The 23,728-nt window shown below is 40.6% G+C and overlaps 1 protein-coding gene across 1 annotated transcript; it reads right to left on the bottom strand.

The window, feature by feature from the left end:
* Positions 1-1,714: 1,714 nt before the first annotated feature.
* On the bottom strand, positions 1,715-22,729 carry LOC106546165 (uncharacterized). Its single transcript, XM_087708053.1, has 9 exons — positions 22,608-22,729; positions 19,755-21,518; positions 14,556-14,841; positions 14,134-14,267; positions 6,075-6,526; positions 5,714-5,831; positions 5,498-5,580; positions 4,657-4,783; positions 1,715-3,612 (listed from the first exon to the last, which is right to left on the bottom strand). The coding sequence occupies exons 1-9, from the start codon at positions 22,639-22,641 to the stop codon at positions 1,949-1,951; spliced, it is 4,662 nt and encodes a 1,553-aa protein (XP_087564179.1). The 5' UTR covers positions 22,642-22,729; the 3' UTR covers positions 1,715-1,948.
* Between the last annotated feature and the right edge of the window lie 999 nt (positions 22,730-23,728).

Here is a 23,728-nt window from a genome sequence, read left to right on the forward strand (position 1 = left end):
CCTAGGCAGGAAACCCTATACCGTTCCAGACAAATGGCTATCCAACATCTTCTTAAAGACTTCCAGTGTTGGGGCATTCACAACTATTATTTTTTTAAGTATACTTTTTATTTTTTTTATGAAAATGTCAAATAAATGCATGAACAGTGAAGCACCTGGGTGCCATGCATTCTAATACAAATGAAACTAATCAGATTAAACATAATTATTACATTCAAATAATTTATATATCTCTAATAACAATGCACATTTATGCTAGGTTGCAATCTATTTTTCAATTATTCCACATTTTAACATTATTTTCATTTTATAAGATAAAATGTATACATTAATATTCCCTTTATATGTATCACTTATTCTGGCTTTTAACCATATCACCCTTTATTGAGAAACTTTTTATTTCTTTCCTAACTTCTAGCAATTCAAAACAACAAAAAACAGAATCATCCACATCATCTCTTGCCCGCTTCATACTTTAAATTGCTATGCTTTAAAAGATAGGAAAAAGGAAAAGCGAATCAAAACAACAATAAACAATAAAATCATCTATCCATCATTTCTTGCCCACTTCAATACTTTTAATTGCTTCTTTTTTTTAATTTGCCTCACAAATTCTTCTCTTAAATCTCTGTCTATGTCTATTTCTTGAATGTCCAATCTAAGTATTCCTCCCACCTCTACCCTCTTATACTGCCTAATTTTTAAAATTTCTACCCAGGGCCCTGCCTCCATTTAACATGTCTTCCAACTCACTAACCCTGGTTTAATTCATCAATCACTATTATTTTCATTGTTAACTCCTCTTTGTCTTCTTTCTTCTTCATTTCTTCTTTTGACTCCTCCCTTTCCTGGGCACCTGTGTCTGTACTCATCATTCCTTGTATGGTATTTTCCATTTTTTCCATGATCTCTTTAAAATCATTTATCCATAATGTATTTTGTATTTTGCAAGAGTAAACCCATCTCCTGTATAATTCCACTCATTCATATTTTGTTTTTGTTTTTTAGAAAAAAAGAGAAATTAACTTTTATCCAAGAGTTCAAGAACTATTTATTCGGTCTTTGAATTACCCTTCGGGTAGTAGACTAGTCCCATTTCTTTATGTCTCATGGGTTAACAATCAGTTCCATTTAAGTGGTCCCAGAAGTTATCAAAAGCCCCTTTATGTCCTTTTTTACAAATTCAATCATCTAGTATAATATTCAGATGTCTCTAATTGAATAACTTCCACATTTTCATATTTGGATCGCCAATACTCATAGAGTAACTAAAAATAATCCAATGGAAAGACGTTCAGTGGAAGGCTTGTTATTTTCCTTTTTATCAACAGGTGGCACTCTCCTCTTAGATTTCAGTTTACAAGTCTGTCCTGGTTTTGGTTATAAAACAATTGAAAAAGCAGAATGAGTTTTGTAAATATGTAATTCCAACATTTAAGAATGCCTTCCCAGTACCGCTTCTTCCCAGTTTAGGAATCCAATTTTCTATTTATTTCAAAGTCTATTATTTACTCTCCTGTGCCTCCATTTCCGGTTAGGCATTATTTTAAAGTGCCCCAAAATGCTTAAATGCAACTTTAATACATAGTTCTGGGCAGATGGTTCGAAATTATTTCTTGGGGTTAAATTTAGTGCAGAAAAAAAAACCCTCTCCCCCAGTTCCAACACGGCTCACCTTCTTCTCTCCAGCACCATTCTTAGCTGTTCACCATATTTAGTCTGCTTCTTCTTGACGTGGCTGAGAGGGGGGAAAAAACCCAGGGCCAGACAGAAGAGTTGCAACTCTCCCCGACCTCACAGGGTGCCCCTCTTTGCTTCATCACTCCTTCAGATTGGTGTTGGCTCCCTCCGGAGCCCACAAACATGAAGAATTCAGCACAGGAAAGGGAACACCCATTCGTCAGTGTCTGTATTGCCGCGATGTCAATTGGAAGTCCCACACTTCCCTTTATTGATATGGTTTCTCCCCGGTGTGGATCCTTTTATGTGTGGTAAGAACATATTTCCTACTAAAGCTCTTTCCACATTCCATACATTTATATGGCTTCTCCCCTGTGTGAGTCTTCTTGTGGGAATTCAGATGACTGCTACTAGCAAAGGTCTTTCCACATTCCTTGCATTGATATGGCTTCTCTCCTGTGTGAATCGTCTTGTGGGAATTAAGACTACTGCTACTAGCAAAGGTCTTTCCACACTCCATGCATTGATATGGTCTTTCTCCTGTGTGGATCCTTTTATGGATGGTAAGAGCAGATTTCCACCTAAAGAACTTTCCACATTCCACACATTTATATGGCTTCTCTCCTGTGTGGATCCGCTTGTGGGAATCCAGATGTCTGCTGCAACTAAAGCTCTTCCCACACTCCAAGCATTGATATGGCTTTTCCTCTGTATGGATAGATTTATGGTAAATCAGATCTCTTTTCCTACTAAAGCTCTTTCCACACTCAATGCATTGATATGGCTTCTCTCCTGTGTGGGTCTTCTTGTGGGAATTAAGACTACTGGTACAAACAAATGTCTTTCCACACTCCTCACACTGATATGGTTTCTCTTTTGTGTGGATCTTCTTGTGGTAATCGAGATTACTGGTAAAAATAAAGGTCTTTCCACACTCCATGCATTTATATGGCTTCTCTCCTGTGTGGATCCTCTTGTGAGAATTCAGATGACTGCTAGTAGCAAAGGTCTTTCCACACTCCATGCATTGATATGGTCTTTCTCCTTTGTGAATCCGTAGATGGATTGTAAGAGAACGATTATAACTAAAGGTCTTTCCGCATTCCACACAATGATATGGCTTCTCTATTATGTGGATCATCTTATGAGTCTTAAGATGACTGGTACAAGTAAAGCTCTTTCCACACTCCATGCATTTATAAGGTCTTTCTCCTTTGTGATTCATTTGATGCCTTATAAAAGACTTAGAATAACTGAAGGACTTTCCACACTCCATGCATTGATATGATTTCTCTGTTCTGTGGATCTTCTTATGGGAGGCAAGATGACTACTACTACTGAAAGCCTTTCCACACTCCATGCATTTATACGGTTTTTCTCCTTTGTGATTCCTATGATGGACTATAAGAGAGCTATAATAAGAGAAGGTCTTTCCACATTCCTTGCATTGATATGGCTTGTCCCCTGTGTGGATCCTCTTATGGGAATTAAGACGACTGCTACAAGGAAAGGTCTTTCCACACTCCATGCATTGATATGGTTTCTCTCCTGTGTGGATCCTCTTATGGGAATTGAGACTACTACTGCAAGTAAAAGTCTTTCCACACACCATGCATTTATAAGGTCTTTCTCCTTTGTGATTCCTTTGATGGATTTTAAAAGAGCTATTATAGGAGAAGGTCTTTCCACATTCCATACATTGATATAACTTCTCCTCTGTATGGATAGTTTTATGCTGAATCAGAACATTTTTCCTACTAAAGGTCTTTCCGCACTCCATGCATTGATATGGCTTTTCTCCTGTGTGAATCCTCTTATGAGAATGGAGACTACTGCTATGAGTAAACATTTTTCCACACTCCATGCATTGATATCGCTTCCTTTTCCCCTTTTTCGAATGGATCACTTGGCATTCCTCCTGCCCATTATAGCCTTAAAAAAGAAAAAGAATAGGAAAAGTAGCAAGAATAGGAGAAAAATCAAATCTTTTCTTCTGAAATTTAGCCAAAGAATCATCATTATATTTTGGCTGCTTTGGTGGCAAACATGAAGATTCCAAACTAAGGTTTTAGCAAACACCCATTTCCAAATGTATTCTTACTAATTCTCATCTAACAGGATTTGATTACATCACAATGAATATAAGACACACCCCTGATCTAATCTTTGACCTGGGACTATTCCATGGTGCCACAAGCTCCTGAAGTCCATTGGACACGCTATCATGCTGGGACAACAACATACCAACCAGCTCCCCAATTTCACTGGAAGTCTCATCCACACTTGTCTGCAGAGCAGAATCTTTGAAAACCAAGTGAAATTTCTGTATGGCAGTAGCTCCTGACCCTCATTAGGCTGATGACAAACTTGGTATATAAGTGGGCACATCTCAGAGAAGGGAACATCCCACTCTGGACCCATGCAGTCTTGGTTATAGCAGCTCAGGGCCACCAGGGACCTAGAGCAGAGATTTAGGAGTGAATACTAAACCCTGGTAGGCAGAACCTTGCTCAAGAGAGGTCCATACCTAGGTGCAGCCTACCTCTCAGATTCTTGCTAATATCTTCCGTGGCATGGAAATGAATATTTTATAGTTTATGAGCAGAAAGCATTAAAATTACATTTCATTTATGGGAAAGGAGAGGCCATGCAATTTCCAAGGTTTTCTTTTAATAAATTTCATTCTTCCATAATGTCAGTTTGGCCAAATGGTTAAAGGGTCAAGCAAAAAACAAGGTCAGTGAGTACTAGTTCATCCTTAGAATGAATGCTGGCTAGGTAATTTTGGGCCAGTCTCTCTCAGCTCAACCCGTGTCACAGGGAAAACCAGCACGAGGAAGGAATTTTAAGTTTGTCCACTGCCTTTGTTATTTTCAAAAAATAAAGGCAGGATATAAATAAATAAGTGATCTTTTTAATCACTTAATCTATTTTTAAATAACATCTAAGTCCTCTACCCCATATAAGGATTCTTACCCAGAGAAAACAGATTCCTGGAATTTTCCAGCATGACTTGTCCATGGAGCACTTTTTGGTCAGCATCCAGTTGAGACCACTCCTCCTTGGAGAAATACACGGCCACTTCTTCAAAAGACACAACAGCCTAAACAAGGAAACAAGTTTTCCTTTGAGCAGATAGCCCCAATTGAAGGAGAGAGAACCAGTGAACAGAATGTGCAGAGTTCAGAATTACATCTCACTGCTTTTGACTGACACACAAGTGAAGCACATTGGAAGTATTTGGAATGCCCTTCAGTGTAGACAACTAAAATAGTTTTCTTGCTCAATTGGTAGTTTGGTCTTAAATTCATTAGTTATCAGTATTCCAATTCTTCCTAGGGTGGGCAATTCCAAATAGTGGCAAAACCCACCTGATATTTTTGCCAATGACTTACTTTATCCACTGAGGAGCAAAAATAACCCAACTCCACACCTTCATGATGGTGTTGGAAGAGGTTTGAACGGGATATCTCTATGGAGATTCTCTGTCACCAGGTCATGCTTGACTCAAAGATGCTTTTCAAAAGGGAAAAAAAGGTATTTTTTGTAATGGTATGTGAGAATGACTTGGGGAGACCAGGAGAGAAAGAGACCCAGTGATGACAACAGTCCGATCAAAGAAATCTGACTGTGGAGCAGAAGTAAAGAAAGTGTCATCCAAAGGATCCCCTCAGAGGTGAAAGGACACACTAAGCAAAATATGAATTATGAATCAGATTCGTATTGCTTAGAAACAGCAATTTATTACACTCAACTCCAGAGGAAAATGAAACCCACCCAAGATTCATGGACCTTTTCTGATGTTTCTCCTCCTTACCCGACGTAGCGGTTCAGCTAATTCTTCAGCTCCAGCACAAAGAGGAGGTGATTCTAACATTTCCAAGGAGAGCCTTCTACTCTCTGTGAGAAAGAGAAAAATGGTGGAAGCGGATTAGTTTGAGACATTCTAATGAAGAGGAGCAAAAGAATGAGTTAAATGTTATTTCTTTATGTGTGTTGAAATCTCACGTCACACAGAAAGAAATTTTCTTACCTCGAGTGGTGTCCTGACTTTGATCTTTGTGTAAAGTCTCCCTGAAAAGCAGCTTTTGAAAAGATTTAAATGAATCCTTCCTGTTTTTGGGATAATCAGTCATAGCTTCCAAGGATTTCTGGACATGATGTGAGACAAGAAACAAAGAGTATCAGTGAATTATCATACTGCACTTTTAAACCAGAAGACCCCACTGCCCATTGCTGAAATTTGAAAGAGAATGGAAAAACTGACCCAAAAACATTTTCTGGAAGAAAAATGGAACAACTGGCCTTAGGTGTGAATAACCCCAGAAAACTCTGCAAAAATTCACAAATTCAGAGAGCTCCTCTTTAGAGCTGCTAAGACTACATTCACAGACCTGCAACTCTTCTTGCATCTTTTCCGACTCCTGAGCCAGGAGGAAGCCTTCGGCCAGGGCCACCGCCTGGGAGCTGCTCTCCGCTCCACACTCCCGCACCCATTGCTCCATCTCTGGGGGAAGAACAGCCAGGAACTGCTCCAGGAGCACCAGGTCCAGCATCTGAGCCTTGGTGTGTCTTTCCGGCTGCAGCCATTGATGGCAAAGGCGGTGAAGCTGACTGCAAACATCTCGGGGATTCTTCCCCTCCTGGAACTGCACTTTTCTGAAGTCACAGCATTGAACCTCTGAACTGTTGGCTTCTTGGCTCTTCTGTCCAAGAATTGCCCTATTCTTCCGACAGCCCCAAGGGTGAGCAACTGGAGGGCCTTTTCCAACTCCTGTATCTGCTGGGTGTTGTCCCTCCATCTTTTCTCTGGTCTCTAATCCAGCTTCAAAATGGATGGATGTATCTCCCATGTTTTACTAATCAGAGGATGTCTGACCATTCAACCCACTTCCCACAGAAGATACTTCGGACTGCAAGGGAACCAGGAAAGATTTCCAACATATATATCTGAAATGGAAAACAAAAGAAACTTCCAGAAATACAGGCTGACCAACTTACCAACAAAAAACCAAATAGGAATTCCTTGCTTTATGTAAAAAGGAAAGCTATAAAGGTTTCCAATTTTTCTTTCAATAAATTTTCTTCTTCTATAAATTCAGTTTGGTGAAACAGTTAAGGCACCAGGCTAGAAACTAAGAGACTGTGAGTATAGTTCAGCCTTAGGGATGAATGTTGGCTTGGCGACTTTGGGCCAGTCTCTCTCAGGTCAACCTATGTCATAAGGTTGTTGTAGGGAAAACAGCAGGAGGAGGGAATATTGGGTTTGTCCAGTGCCTTTATTATTTTAAATATATAAAGGCAGGATATAAATAAATGATTTTTTAAAAACCACTTATTTCACTTAACCTATTTTTTTAATAACATCTAAGCCTCCCTCACTGACTCCATGACTTTTCTGCTTCTGAGCACAGATAGGGATTATTACTCAGAGCATTTCTTGTAGACTTGGGTGTCCATGCCTTCTTCCTGGCCTCCCTTATCTTATGGAGCCTTCTTTGTAGCGTTGTGGACAAAACCTTCTTTCTTATCTATTTTGACTCAACACTGGGAAGCTCTTGCTCCTGCCTTCCTTATATATGGAGCGTTAAGTTCCTAGCCAGAAGCAAGAATACAGAAGAAAGGTAGCAAGAGTTAAACTAATTTCTGACTAAAGCAAAATAGCACCAAGGTTTAACTAATTCTTATTGCTATGTCCCTTCGGAATAAACCATCTACGGATGTGGAGGATCGTGTGATCTGCTGGAAGAACCAGTTGGTGGTGAAAGGCTGGAAATCAGGAAATCAAATCCCAGTCCTTGTACACCTTATATCCAATTTCTTGCACAAGGAGTTGCAGCCTTGCATGCAAAGGCAGCAGGAGCGACTTCGGCAGGTCGATTCTCTCAGCCTAGGAAAGAGGAGGCGAGGGAACCCCTTTCTGAAAACGGGGCCACCAAATATGCAGGAAATTGTCCAGGAGTCAAGACTGATTTGAAAGTAGAAATTTGTTTTGCAAAGCCGACCTCTCTCTCCCCCCGCCACCCCACTTGCAGGTTTTCCCCCAATGAAATGGAGGGTAAATGCATCCCTCGTTTCAGCGATCCTGATTCCCCCCCGCCCCCCAGGAGCAGCGCGAGGGTCCGGAGCTTTGCTTTCCCCCCTGCCTGGCCCGTGCATGCACAGGGGCGGCAGGGGAACATGGGACCACGGGGTCTCCCTTTCCCAAAACTCCGAACCTGATGAACTTTTGCAGGTCGCCACGCGCGCCTCCAATAACAGCGTCTGGATCTCCATCCGTGTAAGATTTCCCTGCAAACTCTTGGACTTCTGTAAAAAAACTCACCTTAAGGTTCAGAGCGAAGGGGAGTCGGATCGGACACGGTAGAAAAGCCAGATGGGCTCCCAGCCTTTTCGGGGGGTGGGGTGGGGGTTGGCCCGGAGAACGCTTGTGACGGGGAAAGAAAAAGGCGCATGCTCAGTTTTCTTCGAAAGCGGGAGGGGGAGGGATCTTTGCCCGGTTCTTCCAATGGCTACCGAGGACGCCCCCTGGAGGACCCTCCGAGCGATTCCAGAGGACACGGAGGGGATCACCATGTTCCATGTGTGACTCGGATGATGGGCATTGGACTAGCAGAAAAGTGCCCTTCTAACATTGCCTGCCTAGGAAGGCCGTGTCGTCTCCAGCAGGCGACAGTTTCCAGATTTTCCTCTTTTTAATGTCTAAGAACCATCTGTGTTCTTGCCAACCTTGAGGAAATCTCTGGGGAGACTCAAAAGCAGCTTTCCTCAAGAGCAGCTTCTCTGCTGAAGGGTCTCTAGGAGGCCTCAAAAAGGAGCAAAAATCCTGTCAGAAACGGCAGGGCTGTCAAAAGACAAGAAACAAAGCCTCTCTTTGAAAGACAAGCTTCAATATTGTGGCTGTTGGCAAACTCAACCCTGGAGTGATGGAAGACATGGGGGCTGGCAGAGACCCAGGGAGGAAAGATGAGTTAGGAAAGTTAAGATTTGTATTGACTTTCTTTAGTGAGTTCAATTATTACAGCTGCCTTTTCAAAGTCATGCCTCTGAGTGGCAAAGGAGAGTTGGAAGCACCAAGAGGAAGCCCACAATAATCAAAATAATCCCGAGGAAACAATCCTGAGGAAAAAAAGACGCCCAAAAGAAATCAAGTTGCAAAATGGAGAGAAAGCTGAAACTCATAGACCTTTTAGAAATTTTACCTCAAAACAGGTGACATGATGGAGAAATGGAGAATGAAAGATTGAAATCTCATGTGTGACTGGAGAAAAGCTGGTATTACAAAATTAGGAAAGGCAAATGTTGAAAAGTAAATATAAGGCTCAAATACCACTGGTTTGAAGAGATTAGTCTGGATTTAGATATGACAGTGCAAGAACAACAAAAAGATTTATCAATAAAATAAAGAAATGGGGAAATAGAGTAAAGAAACAATTTAAAAAGAATAGAATTAACCTCTCTCTTTCCAAAAGCCTGGTTCTTTTCAGCCCATTTTCTCTGAAGAAAAAATGATATTTAGTTACAATTATTGAAGAAAACATGTACATAGAGGGGAAATAGTGGTTAAGGAGCAGTTTTTTAAAAATGACCTTAACGTCTCATTCTTGCTCTTCTTTTTTCAGCCATTTCTTTATATAGCAAGGCTCCTTCTAAATACCTCCTGTTTAATTCTGTCAGTCTTCCATTATGAAAAAATTGACATGATTACAAAACCAAAATCGGTGCCCTTTCACCTGTTTGATCCAGAACCATTAGTCAACAATATGTAAATTCATCTGGTTGTGATATTCTCTATCCCATACTATTGTATCTTAACAAGAAGTAGGTTGTGGTCAACTTGATCAAATGCCTTACTAAAGTCCAAGTATACTATGTCCATAGCGTTTCCTGATTTAATCAGTTTGTCAAAGAGTTGGCTAGTTCAATCCTGAAGTTCAGGAGAGTTTCTTTTTCAAAAAATCTCCTGTACAACCAGTACGTCATAGGTAAAGATAAAAAATGGAAAGAACTTGGTTGAAGAGGTTGTGTGCAAATTGGAGCTTCCACATGGGATAAAGACACTGATATCTCAGGGATTTCCTATTTCAGTGGATGTGGCTGTCAGCAAATGTTCAGTTCTCGGGAGGTTAGACAGAGTCAAACAACTGATTTCAGAAAGACTGCCTAGGAATTTGTTCTGCATTCTGTCTTGATGAGATTGCCATATCCTCATCTCTTGTAAAGGGCTTCTGTGAGATCCTGGAGCTGTCTGTCTCTTCTATAGAAACATTTTGCTCTAAAAGCAACAAGATTTCCACAGTTGCACAATGTTGTGAAGCATCATTCAACTTTCCTAATTTGTAACCTGTGTACAAGCTAAAGCTGGCATTGACCTCCTGTTGTATTCTCAACAGGAACTAAACTAAGAAGTAACTTTCTGATTTCCCCTCTTAGGCCTGGGGTCTTTTCCTGCTTTTTAATTTTGGGAGTTCAAGCTAATGAAGCAGATGGCTAAATATTTAAGTGTGGCAGAAAAACGTATTAGGAAGGTGGTAACTACTGTCCCAAGATGAAGAACTCAATGAATGAATTAACATCCATCATCTTCATCTATTGTACACCAATCAAGCAAGCTGTCCCTGGGTGGGCTTGAACCAGCCATACATGTGCCATGGACACCTGACAAAAGACTTGACATCAGTTTTCCTTGGCTTGAGGATTCAAGATATCTTAAGTCATAAACTACAGTTTGTTTTACAAAGGGAACATGACTGAACCAAATTTAATTTTAATTTAATTTAATAGATTTATAGGCCGCCCAATCCCGGAGGGAATGTTTTCCCGGAGAAGTGTTTTCCAACGCAGGCTGCCACAGTGAGAAAAAGACTTGACTTGTAAGAATGAGGATGTAAGCATGAACACACAATCACAAGCATAAAAATCCCCATTCGTTGTGTTTTCACTCAATTACCTCACTACCCATGATGGGTTAAAAGAGGGATCAAGACAGTGAGCCACACAGGCAGGCCTTGGTCAAGGAATGGAATTTGGATGAGAATTTCCATCATTAAGTGATACAGTCATAAAGCAAAAAAAGCTATCCCAAAAGCCAATCCCAGAGTTGGGAAGTGCCAGCATTTCACCTGCTGTCCATTAACAAAGAAGAAAAACAACAGAGGAAATCCCAGAGAAGATTTAAAGACAGACCAGTGTTTGAAAGAGTAACAATATTGTTGTATACTAGTATGGTAGAAATATAGTAGCAATAGGAGAGGGAGGGAGGGAGAGGGAGGGAGGGAGGGAGGGAGAGAGGAGGAGATTGGGGGGGGGAGAGAGTGAGAAGTTTTTTTTATAAACTAAAACCTCAATATTTAGGTTAAATTGCAGTGTGAACACTTAGCGATAAATAAGTGAGTTTGGGGTTGTAGTTTGGGTACTCGGCCTCTAAAAGGTTCGCCATCACTGGCATAGATGGACAATAATATATAGTATTATATATAGTGGTGGGATTCAGCTAGTTGGCACCCGTTCAGTAGAACTGGTAGCTTAATTTTTTGTGGAATTCAGTGAACCAGCTGAATAGCCATAACCCTTTATCATATGAATAACAAAGATTGCAAGCCAAAGTAAATTGTAGGTTTTTATTTAAAGCATCTATGCATTTCCCTTCTACAGATTCTTACTCCTTTGTAAGTGATTTTTAAGTAAAGGAATTAATCATAACCACACCCAGCAAAGATATTCCATAGAAATCCCAACGATAATGGATGGATGCATGGTTACACATTAATGGAAAGAGACTGCCTCTCCTTAAAGGAGTGTAATTAAAACTTAATATTGGAATACAGTGAAAACCAAATGAACTATTTAAAAAATCTGAATTTCAGTTTATACTGAATAATAAAATCTCATTAAAAGGTTGTCAGGAATCAACTCCCATCATATTTGTTGCTTCTTTATTGTGATTGATTGAGTTAGATTGGAGAAATGTTACTGTCAATTCTCCATGGAGGAAAGCCCCCACATTTCCACACAATAATACATGAAGCCGATCACCAATTATAGGGAGCATTTCAGTACATTTATATAATTAAAGGTGACGTAATGCATTGCTGGATCTAAGAGGTTTATAGTATGGCAGAGCACATGCTATGAAATAAATGAAACTAGCACCAAACTTTGGTTTATTTGTTTATTCCAAGTCCTTTTAGGATGCAGATAATAAAGTCGAAAAAAGGTGATCAACGTTTTTACAGAACTATAGATTTGTTGAGGCCTTTGAGGTGACTGGCTGGGTGACGTGAGTGACATCAACTTGGCCACGCCCACCCAGTCACATGACCACCAGTCATGCCTACCCAGCCGGTCATTAAGGCAGAGAACCAGTTGTAAATTATCTGAATCCTACTACTGATTATATAGTATAATAGTATATTAATAATAGTATATTATAAAGAACATTGTACAGTACAAATATACAAAAAAACCTATTATAGGAAATCAAACATAGTTCCACATTGTTTGTATGTTTACTACACTATAGATCTAGTACAAGACAAAAAAACAAAGAAAATTTTTTCACATTATGTTTCACTTTTGTATCTTGGATATTTTTTCAAAATAAAACAGCTCTGTAATCCTTGTTGGCAACAGAGAATTTAAATTGTCTAGAATCCAGTACTTTTGAGGGATGTTTCAGCTGAAGTCAATCAAACTGGGCATGGTTTAAAAATAACCTCTGAGAAAGGGACTTGTTAAACACTGTGTATGAAAACAAATCTTAGCTGCTAAAGGAAGGTAATTTGGCTTTCACAGACTGCAAGACTTTGTAAGCAACAACTAACATCCTTGGTGCAGCAAATAGACTTCTCACTGAAACCTTCCTCAGACAAGCAGGGATGGAAAAAGTAGAACAGCCAGAAAAAGGGCTCGGTCAAGATACTCGGGCCAATATCAGAACAGAAATATTGAGGCAAGAGATATCAGATAACCTCTAATAATTTCATTTTCATTTATTTGGGATTTATAGGCCGCCCTTTTCCCTGAGAGGACTCAGGGCGGCTTACATTCATAGGAAAGGGGGGGTGCAATACAGAGACATAAACAATATGTGAATAAAATAAACAGTAAAAACACAACTTTCATTCAACACTCAACACTCGGGTGGGGCGAGTTAGAAACTTATCCCCAGGCCTGACGGGATAGCCAGGTCTTAAGGGCTGTGCGGAAGGTCTGGACGGTGGTGAGGGTGAGAATCTCGACGGGGAGGTCGTTCCACAGGGTCGGAGCTGCTACTGAAAAGGCTCTCCTCCGCGTAGTCGCCAGTCGGCATTGACTGGCGGATGGAATTCGGAGGAGGCCCAATCTGTGCGATCTAATTGGTCGGAGGGAGGTAATCGGCAGGAGGCGGTCTCTCAAGTACTCAGATCCACTACCATGGAGGGCTTTATAGGTGGTAAGTAATACCCTGAAGCGCACCCGGAGATCAACAGGTAGCCAGTGCAGCTCGCGGAGGATAGGTGTTATGTGGGCGAACCGCGGTGCGCCCACGATCACTCGCGCGGCTGCATTTTGGACTAGTTGCAGTCGCCGAATGCACTTCAAGGGCAGCCCCATGTAGAGCACATTGCAGTATTCCAGCCTAGAGATCACAAGGGCTCGAGTGACTGTTGCGAGGGCCTCCCGGTTCAGGTAGGGTCGCAAATGGCGGACCAGGCGAACCTGGGCAAATGCCCCCCTGGTCACAGCCGACAAATGATGTGGGATTTTTTTAAAAAAAAAACTAAAAGATAGCTGAAGAATAATGTGTTACTTCTGTTTGATATTTTGGAATATCTGAAACAATATAATGAAGAACAATCAGGAATATTTCTACATGCAAATAAGACCTTTGAACTATTTCAACTAGGAAAAACCACAAGCAGGATTAGTGATCCACCTTGTTCTGGTTTGCACTAGAAAGGCAATTTATGGAAGCACATCTAAGGAGGAGTCCAATTTATTTGGATTATTACTCAAATGGTCCTTCAATTTACAACAGTTCATTTAGTGATTGTTCAAAGTTACACAGCACTGAAAAAAGTGACTTATTACCATTTTTCACATTTATCACCGTTGCAGAATCCCCATGATCAACTAAAAAAACTTCAAATATTTGACAACTGACTCATATTTATGACAGTTGTCGTGTCCCAGGGTTGTGTGATCACTTTCTGCGATCTTCTCACAAGCAAAGTCAATGGGGAAGTCAGAGTCACTTAACAGTTTTACTAAGTTAACAAAGGATTCACTGAACAAAGATGGCAAGAAAAGTAGTAACATGGGGCAAAAGTCACAACTATCTTGCTTAGCAACAGAAATTTAGGGATCAGTTGCAATCATAATCTGAGGACTATCTGCATTTCTATTGAAGATCTTCTCACACTTCCTTTATTGATATGGGGGTCATTATTCGATGGCAAATAAGAGTGTTACTCCTTCCAAACTCTTCCATGCATTCATATGTTTTTTCTCCCGTATGGATTCTTTTATGAGAAGTGAGATCATAGCTCCTTCTAAAGCCTTTTCCACAGTGCACAGATTTATATGGCCTCTCACCTGTGTGGACCCTTTTGTGGGAATTAAGACTAGTGCTACTAGTAAAGGTCTTTCCAGAGCCAAGGTGGCGCAGTGGTTAAAAGCAGCACTGCAGGCTACTGCTAGATCAGCAGGTCAGCGGTTCAAATCTCACCGGCTCAGGGTTGACTCAGCCTTCCATCCTTCCGAGGTGGGTAAAATGAGGACCCAGATTGTTGGGGGCAATATGCTGACTCTCTGTAAACCGCTTAGAGAGGCCTGAAAGGCCTATGAAGCGGTATATAAGTCTACTGCTATTACTGCTATTGCTATTTCCACACTCCATGCGTTGATATGGCCTTTCTCCTGTGTGGATCCTTTTATGAGTGCTAAGAGCTGAATTCCACCTAAAGCCTTTTCCACATTCAACACATTTATGTGGCCTGTCTCTTGAGTGGATTCTCTTGTGAGAATCAAGATGCCTGCTGCAACTAAAACTCTTTCCACACCCTATGCATTGATAAGGTCTTTCTGTTTTGTGATTCCTTTGATGTCTTATAAGAGAGTCATAACAACAGGTCTTTCCACATTCCATGCATTGATATGGCTTATCCTCTGTATGGATAGCTTTATGGTGAATCAGAGCATATTTCCTACCAAAGCTTTTTCCACCCAACTGTCAACTTAATAACTGAGCCTCCACAAAATCCCAAATAAAAAAATTCTTATGAACCCAACTGTCACGAGGCTTTTTTTGTTTTGCCAGCTGTGCCTATAATCTAAGACATACGGTAGGCTGACTCTTCTCTGTAAGCCTACTACGCATGTCCTTTTGCTTTCTTCTTTCTCTTTCTGTTTTGCTTGCCAGGAGGAAGTAGGCTAGGAACTTTACCAAGATGTAGTTATTAGCCAGTATGTTTGTTATTTATTTTACAATAAAAATATGTTTTTTAGAATATACCTCGGGTTTATTGCTCTTAATTGAAAAGTATACTCCAAGGAAAAACCACGGTTCAACCTCCTCTTAAACACAGGGCTCAATTTCCAACCCTCACACCAACAATAAATGGAAAGCTTACTAGTTGGTAGACTAGCATATCTGTGTGTGGAAAAATTTATGTAGTAACCTTCTCGATCAACTTTGATCAAGGACTAAAAACTTTGGATACATATATTTAAAACATGTTTTTGTTTTCTAATTCCTACTTATTTATTCAAATAATTTTGATGGCTGCTTGCGACATTAAAAACCAACTCTGTACAATAATTCAGATAATAAATGTGTCCGGTCACAAACAGCCATTGTGATGAATGACTTTCCCAATCGATTTAACAGGTAAATTAATCAATATTTGACTTTCCAGTATAGCGTTACACTGGAAGTTCTGCTAATAGATACCCATTAAGCTCCTGGCCCAAACTTCTATGGGTAGCTGAGAAATCGCAATCAACAAATCACGATTCAATGCGTGAATAATAATACCGGAAGATAAACCAGCTACGATTTGATTCAGGCTTCTCCTGGAAAGAGGTTTCTCATTTTTCCCTTAATCCTGAATGGCTCCGATTTTTCTGGCGGTCCCGATTTTCCTCCTGGAGGGTTATGATGTCTTCCCTGCCTAGTCCGTGCATGCACAAGGGCGGCAGGGGAACATGGGACAAGGGGCTCCCCACTTTCCAAGACTCCGAACTTGATGTAGCTTTGCGTGTCTCCACGCACAGTCCAGCCCGTGGAAGAAAAACTCCTCCGCACTTACTGAACTCCGGAGTCAGATCTTGATCTCCCTCCGTGAAAGGCTTCCTTGCAGCCTCTTGGACTGCTGGAAAGGCTCAGCCTAAGGCTCGTAGCAAGGGAGGGACAGAAGGAGCGGGGGAGCAGAATCGGGCAGTGTAGAAAGGGCGGAAGCGCTTTCAGTTTTCTTTGCAAAATGCCTCGCGAGGGTCTCGGACCTGGTGAAAGAGTGCATGCTCAGTCCACCCCTCAGACGGGCGAGTGGCGCCCTGCCTTTCTAATGGCTACCTGGGGAGCCCCCTGGTGGATCCTGCGTGCAACGCCACATGGACCCTGACAGACAGATGGACCTTGCCAGGGCGTATGGCAGTTCATCATGTTCCATGCAGGCCTGGGATGATGGACCTTGGAGTAGAAGGAAGGGCTCCCTCTGACATTGCCTGACTGCAGTAGGCAGTAATTTCTAGACTTTCCTTTTTTTTAATGGTCTAAGAATGATCTGTGATCTTGTGAATATTGAGAAAATCAATAGGCAAAGTAGCAATAGCTATACCACCTCAACTTATATACCACTTCACAGTGCTTTACAACACCCCATAAACAGTTTACAGAATCGGCATGTTGCCCCCAACAATCTGGGTCCTCATTTTACCGGCCTCAGAAAAATGGAAAGTTGAATCAACCTTGAGCCAGTCAGAATCGAACTCCTGGCAGTAAGCAGAATTCGCTTGCAATACTGCATTCTAACCACTGCAGCATGATGGCTCTAATGCTTCAAAAAGTATTTTTGAACATGGATTTCACTTCTCATTCTGGTCTCTTTTGTGAGAGGAATCCTTCATCCTGAAATTTTTTCACACCAAACATTGATGTATATGTGATTTTGTTCTATTGCTCTTGCTTAAATTATGTCTAATTCCCAGACAAATAGTTGTCAACGTAGAACAGTTCATCTAGAGACCATTGGAAGTTACAATGGCATTGAAAAATGTGAGTTATGACCATTTTCACACTTATGACCATTGAAGCATGGTCACATGATTTACATGTGGATGTTTGACAAGTCACACTCACATTTATGATGGTTGCAGTGTCCTGGGGTCACTTTAGCGACAAGCAAAGTCAATGGAGAAGCCAGATTCACTAACCACCACAATACTAATTTAATAATTCCACTGATTTACTTAACAAATGTGACAAGAAGAGTTGTAAAATGGGGAAAACCTCACATCAAATTTCTCACTTAGCAACATAAATTCTGGCCTCAACTGTGGTCGAAAGTTGTGAACCGCCTGTAATTCTTGGTTAAGGAATGGAATTTGGATCAGAACTTCCATCACTAAATGATGTGATCATAAAGCGTGACATCACATAAGCCAAGCCCAATGTTGGTAAGGCGCCAGCGCTTTATCTGCTGTCCATTGATATAAAAGAAACATAATAGAGGAAACTCTTCTATTTAAAGACAGACCAGAGTTTGGAAGAGTAAAAATATTGTTGTATCGTACTACAATGTACATGGTTGCACAATGAGAGCTTATGCACCGGAGACAAATTTCTTATGTGCAAAATTACACTTGGCCAAGAAAGAATGCCATTCATTCCTTAAGTATAGTAGCAACAGTTAACAATATAGTTGCAATATAAATAGTATAACATGATAATAGGTAGAAAATCCATCTATCTTCTTCTATTATTATTTTATTATATTTATTTTATATTTATTTAAAAAGGCTGTATGTATGTATGTATGTTCCAGAACGCCTAGAGCAATTTGAACCAAACTTGTTACACAGATGACTTATCATCTGGAAACAAATACTGGTAGAGTAAGTCACCCCTTGTGTGTGTGTGTGTATCTGTGTGTTCCAGCATAACTCTGGAATGCCTGGTCCATTAAGGAGTGATTGCGGCATCCTAGAGTGGCAATTGTTTGTGATGTCAGTTCCTTCGCAGCTTCCTCTGGAAAGCCAGCTGTGATGTTTGCCCTCCAGTAGACTAATAGTGAAGGGCCTGATGGATTTGGGGCAGGTGGGAGCACATGGGAGGGGGAAGGGAGAGGGCAGGGATGATGGGCATGGGAGTAGGGGGAAGAAAGGCCCCTGTGAGACAAATGGCTCCCTGTCAGACAAAGACTTTGACGTCTATAAATACCTGGGCAACGCAGGTTATCAGTTAGTAATATATAATATAGTGATAGTATAATACAGAACGTCATATAGTATCAATATACTAAATATCTAGCAAAAGAGAACAAACATAGTAAGAACTTACGTGTGATTTGTATGTATCACTTTTGGATATATTTTTTAAATAGACATCTCCACAACTCTTATAGGAGACAGGTTTAAATTGTCTAAAGTTCATACTTTTGATGGATCTTTTGAGTTAAAGTCAATCAGATGGAGTATGGTTTAAAAAGAACCCATGGCAAATTGGTGGAAAAAATGGGATCGCTTCTGACTCATGGGACTCATCAAGTACCATGTATGAAAACAAATGTTAGCTGCTAAAAAGAAGGAATTTGGCACTCACAAGCAATAAGACGTGGCAAGCAAGAGCCAACATTCTGGATGCAGAAATCAGATTCCTCATACTAGCCTTCAAAAGACAAGCAGGGATAGAAAGATAGAATAGACAGAAAAAGAGCTAGCTCCAGATACTTGGCTGAATACCAGAACAGAAATACTGAGGCATCAGCAAGAGGTATTAGATTTTTTAAACCTAAAAGATACTTGAAGAATAATGTAATCATTGTGTTTGATATTTTGGAATATTTGGAACAATGTAATGAAAAACAATTAGGAATATTTCGACATGCACAAAAGTAATTGATTATTTGAACATGGCAAAAACCACAAGCAGGATTGAGAATCCACCTTGTTCTGGTTTGCACTAGAAAGGCAATTCATGCATACATATCTAAGGTCTACAATTTATTTGGATTATTGCTCAAATGGTCCTTGCATGGGATTTTACACAATTAAAGCTAATCATCAATTTACAACAGTTCATTTAGTGATTGTTAAAAGTTACAGCAGCCCTGAAAAAAGTGACCTTTTTTCAAACTTATGACTGTTGCAGCATCCCCATGGTCATCTGATCAAATTTCAGGTGCTTGGCAACAGACTCATGTTTGACAGTTGAAGTGTTCCTGGACATGTGATCACCTTTTGAGATTTTGTGACAAGTAAAGACAATAGGGAAGCCAGATTCATTTAGATTTTAGATTTTATTTATTATTTATAGGCCGCCCTTTTCCCTGAGGGGCTCAGGGCGGCTTACAATTCATGGGAGGGGGAGTGCAAGACAAAACATAAGACAATACGTGAGTGAAAAAAAAAATAAAACGATAAAACACAACTTTCATTCAGCATTCGGGTGGGGCAGATTAGGATCCTTATCCCCAGGCCTGACGGGATAGCCAGATCTTAAGGGCTGTGCGGAAGGTCTGGACGGTGGTGAGGGTGCGAATCTCCACGGGGAGGTCGTTCCAAAGGGTCGGAGCTGCTACTGAGAAGGCTCTCCTCCGCGTAGTCACCAGTCGGCACTGACTGGCGGATGGAACTCGGAGGAGGCCTAATCTGTGCGATCTAATTGGTCGAAGGGAGGTAATTGGCAGGAGGCGGTCTCTCAATTTCACAACAGAGTTACTAAGTTACCAACAGCAATTCACTGTGGCAAAAAAAAGTCACAAAATGGGGGCAAAACTCATTGTCTCCCAGCAACAGAAATGTTGGGTTCAATTGCAGTAATACGACAAGAACTTCCTGGATTTCTGTCAAAGCACTTCTCATTACGTCCCTTTATTGATATGGCTTCTCCACTGTATGGATCCTTTTATGTGTGGTAAGAGCAGAATTCCACTTAAAGCCCTTTCCACATTCCACACATTTATACTGTTTCTCTCTTGTGTGGACCGTCTTATGGGATTTGAGACTACTGCTACAAGTAAAGGTCTTTCCACATTCTTTGCACTGATATGGCTTCTCTCCTGTGTGGATCCTCTTGTGGGAATTAAGATTACTGCCAGAAGTAAAGGTCTTTCCACACTCCATGCATTGATATGGCCTTTCTCCTGAGTGGATCCTTTTATGCGTGGTAAGAGCAGAATTCCACCTAAAGCCCTTTCCACATTCAGCACACTTATATGGCTTCTCTCCTGAGTGCATCCTCATGTGGAAATTAAGGCTAACGATACAAGTAAAGGTCTTTCCACACTCCATGCATGTATAAGGTCTTTCTCCTTTGTGATTTGTTTGATGTCTTACAAGAGAGTTATAATAACAGAAGGTCTTTCCACACTCCATGCATTGATATGGCTTATCTTCTGTATGGATAGTTTTATGGTGAATCAGAGCATATTTCCTACTAAACCTCTTTCCACACTCCATGCATTGATATGGCTTCTCTCCTGTGTGGGTCTTCTTGTGGGAATTAAGACTACCAGTACAAGTAAACAACTTTCCACACTCCTCACACTGATATGGTGTCTCTCCTGTGTGGGTCTTCTTGTGGGAATCAAGATGATTGGTAAAAGTAAAGGTCTTTCCACACTCCATGCATTGATATGGCTTCTCTTCTGTGTGAATCCTTTTGTGTGAATTAAGACTACCGGTACAAGTAAACAACTTTCCACACTCCATGCATTGATATGGTCTTTCTCCTTTGTGAATCCTTTGATGGAGTATAAGAGAACGGTTATAACTGAAGGTCTTTCCGCACTCGACACAATGATATGGTTTCTTTTCTGTGTGGATCATCTTATGTGTATTAAGATGACTGGTACAAGTAAAGCTCTTTCCACACTCCATGCATTTATAAGGTCTTTCTCCTTTGTGATTCATTTGATGCCTTATAAAAGACTTAGAATAACAGAAGGTCTTTCCACACTCCATGCATTGATACGGTTTCTCGCCTGTGTGCATCCTCTTATGGGAGGTAAGGTGACTACTCCTGCTAAAACTCTTTCCACACTCTATGCATTGATATGGCTTCTCTCCTGTGTGGATCCTGTTGTGAAAATTGAGACTACTACTACAAGTAAAGCTCTTTCCACATTCCATGCATTTATAAGGTTTCTCTCCTTTGTGATTCCTATCATGGATTATAAGAGAGTAATTATGAGAGAAGGTCTTTCCACATTCCTCGCATTGATATGGTTTCTCTCCTGTGTGGATCCTCTTATGGGAATTGAGAGTACTGCTGCAAGTAAAGGTCTTTCCACACTCCTTGCATTGATATGGCTTCTCTCCTGTGTGAATCCTCATATGGGAATTGAGACTACTGCTACAAGTAAAGCTTTTTCCACACTTCATGCATTTATAAGGTCTTTCTCCTTTGTGATTCCTTTGATGGACTAGAAGGGAGCTATAATAAGAGAAGGTCTTTCCGCATTCCATGCATTGATGTAACTTCCCCTCTGTATGGATAGATTTATGCTGAATCAGAGCTCTTTTCCTGCTAAAGGCCTTTGCACACTCCATGCATTGATATCGCTTTCCTTTCCCCTCTTTCAAAAGGATTGCTTGGCATTCCTTCTTGCAATTCCTATTCTCCTGCCCATTATAGCCTTAAAAAAAGAAAAAGGAAAACTGTAGCAAGAATAGGAGAACAATCAAAACCTTTTCTTCTGAAATTTAGCCAAAGAATCATAAATATGTAGAGTTTGGCTGCTTTGGTGGCAACATGAAGATTCCAAACTAAGATTTTAGCAAGGATCCATTTCCAAAGTTTATCCCTACTGATTCTCATCTAAAAGGATGGGATCACATCAGAATGAAGGTACGACACAACCCAGATCTAATCTTTGACCTGGGACTATTCCATGGTGCCACAAAGTCCTGAAGTCCATTGGACACACTATCATGCTGGGTCAACAGCATACCTACCAGCTCCCCAACTTCATTGGAAGTCTCATCCCCCACCCGTCTACAAAGCAGAATCATTGAAAGCCCAGGGGAATTACTCGATGACAATAGCTCCCCACCCTCAATTAGGCGGATGCCAAATTTGGTACACAAATGGGCACATCTCAGAGAAGGGAACATCCCACTCAGGACCCATCCAGTCTTGGTTATAGCAGCTCAGGGCCATCGTGGTCCTAGAGCAGAGATTCAGGAATGAATACCAACCCTGGAAGGCAAGACCTTGGTAAAGAGAGGCCCATCCATAGGTATAGCTTATCTCTCAGATTCTTGCTAATATCTTCTGTGGAATGGAAATGAATATTTTGTAATTGATGAGCAAAAAGCATTAAAAAGCACATTTCATTTGTGTAAAAAGAGAGGCTATGCAGTTTGCAAAGGTTTCTTTCAATACATTTCATTCTTCCATAATGTCACTGGTTAAAGGATCAGGCTAGAAACTAGGTCAGTGAGTTTTAGTTCATCCTTAGGATGAATGCTGGCTAGGTAACTTTCGGCCAGTCTATCTCAGCTCAACCCACGTCACAGGATTTCTGTTGTAGAGAAAACCAGCACGAGGAAGAAATATTGAGTTTGTCCACTGCCTTTGTTATTTCTAAAAAATAAAGGCAGGATATAAATAAATAAGTGATCTTTTAAATCACTTATTTCACTTAATCTATTTTTTTTAATAACATCTAAGTCTTCCACCCCATGATTTTTCTGTGTTTCTGAGCAGAGATTGGGATTCTTACCCAGAGAAAACAGATTCCTGGAATTCTCCAGCATGACTTCTTCGTGGAGAGCTTTTTGGTCAGCATCCAGTTGAGACCACTCCTCCTCGGAGAAATACACGGCCACTTCCTCAAAAGACGCAACATCCTAAACAAGGAAACAAGTTTTCCTTTTAACAGATAATCCCAAGAATAATTTGACAGTTTTCTTCTACCAATTCAAGGAGAGAGATCCAGTAAACAAAATGGGCATCTTGTGCAGAGTTCAAAATGAGATCTCACTGCTTTTGATCTTCTGGCACGAATGAAACACATTGGATTATGTTGGAAGTATTTGGAATGCCCTTCAGTGTAGCCAATTCAAATAGTTTTCTTGGTCATTTGGTAGTTTGGTCTTAAATTCATTAGTTATCAGTGGCTCCAATTCTTTCTAGGGTGGGCAATTCCAAATAGTGGCAAAACCCACCTGATATTTTTGCCATTGACTTACTTTATCCACTGAGGGGCAAAAGTAAGCCAACTCCACACCTTCATGATGGTGTTGGAAGTGCTTGTAACAGGATATCTCTATGGAGATTCTCTGTCACCAGGTCACGGTTGTCCGAAAGATGCTCTTCAAAAGGCAAATAAAAAGTATTTTTTTGTAATGGTATGTGAGAATGACCCAGGAAGATCAGGGGAGGAAGAGGCCTGATGCTGACAACAGCCTGGTCAAACTAATCTGTGAAGCAGGAGGGGTGGAGAAAGTGCCTCACAAAGGATCCCTAAGAAGGGAAAGACACGCTAAGCTAAATATGAACTTTGGATCTAATATTAGATCCGTATTGCTTAGAAACAGCAGTTTATTGCAAAAAACTCTAGAACAAAATGAAATCCATCCAAGATTCATGGACCTTATCTGATGTTTCATCCTTACCTGAATTAGCGGTTCAGACAATTCTTCAGCTCCACCACAAAGAGGAGGTGATTCTAAAATTTCCAAGGACGTCTTTCTACTCTCTGTGAGAAAGAGAAAAATGGTGGAAGCAGATTAGTTAGAGACCTTCCAATCAAGAGGAGCAAAATAATTAGTTAAATGTTATTTCTTTGTGTGAATTGAGATCTCACATCACACAGAAATATCTTTTTTTACCTGGAGTGGT

Source organism: Thamnophis sirtalis, unplaced genomic scaffold (assembly GCF_051295495.1).
Source record: "Thamnophis sirtalis isolate CommonGarterSnake01/CBP01778 unplaced genomic scaffold, rThaSir2_p1.2 scaffold_3, whole genome shotgun sequence".
NCBI lineage: Eukaryota > Metazoa > Chordata > Lepidosauria > Squamata > Natricidae > Thamnophis > Thamnophis sirtalis.

Excerpts from the sequence above, each read along its gene's own strand:
- LOC106546165 (XM_087708053.1), bottom strand. The coding sequence starts at position 22,641 with ATGCTGGAGAATTCCAGGAATCTGTTTTCTCTGG. Across the intron at positions 14,268-14,555 it reads AGGCCATATCAACGCATGGA|GGTCCACACAGGTGAGAGGC; the intron begins GTGTGGAAATAG and ends TTCCCACAAAAG. Across the intron at positions 5,832-6,074 it reads AGATGCAAGAAGAGTTGCAG|AAATCCTTGGAAGCTATGAC; the intron begins GTCTGTGAATGT and ends CATCATGTCCAG.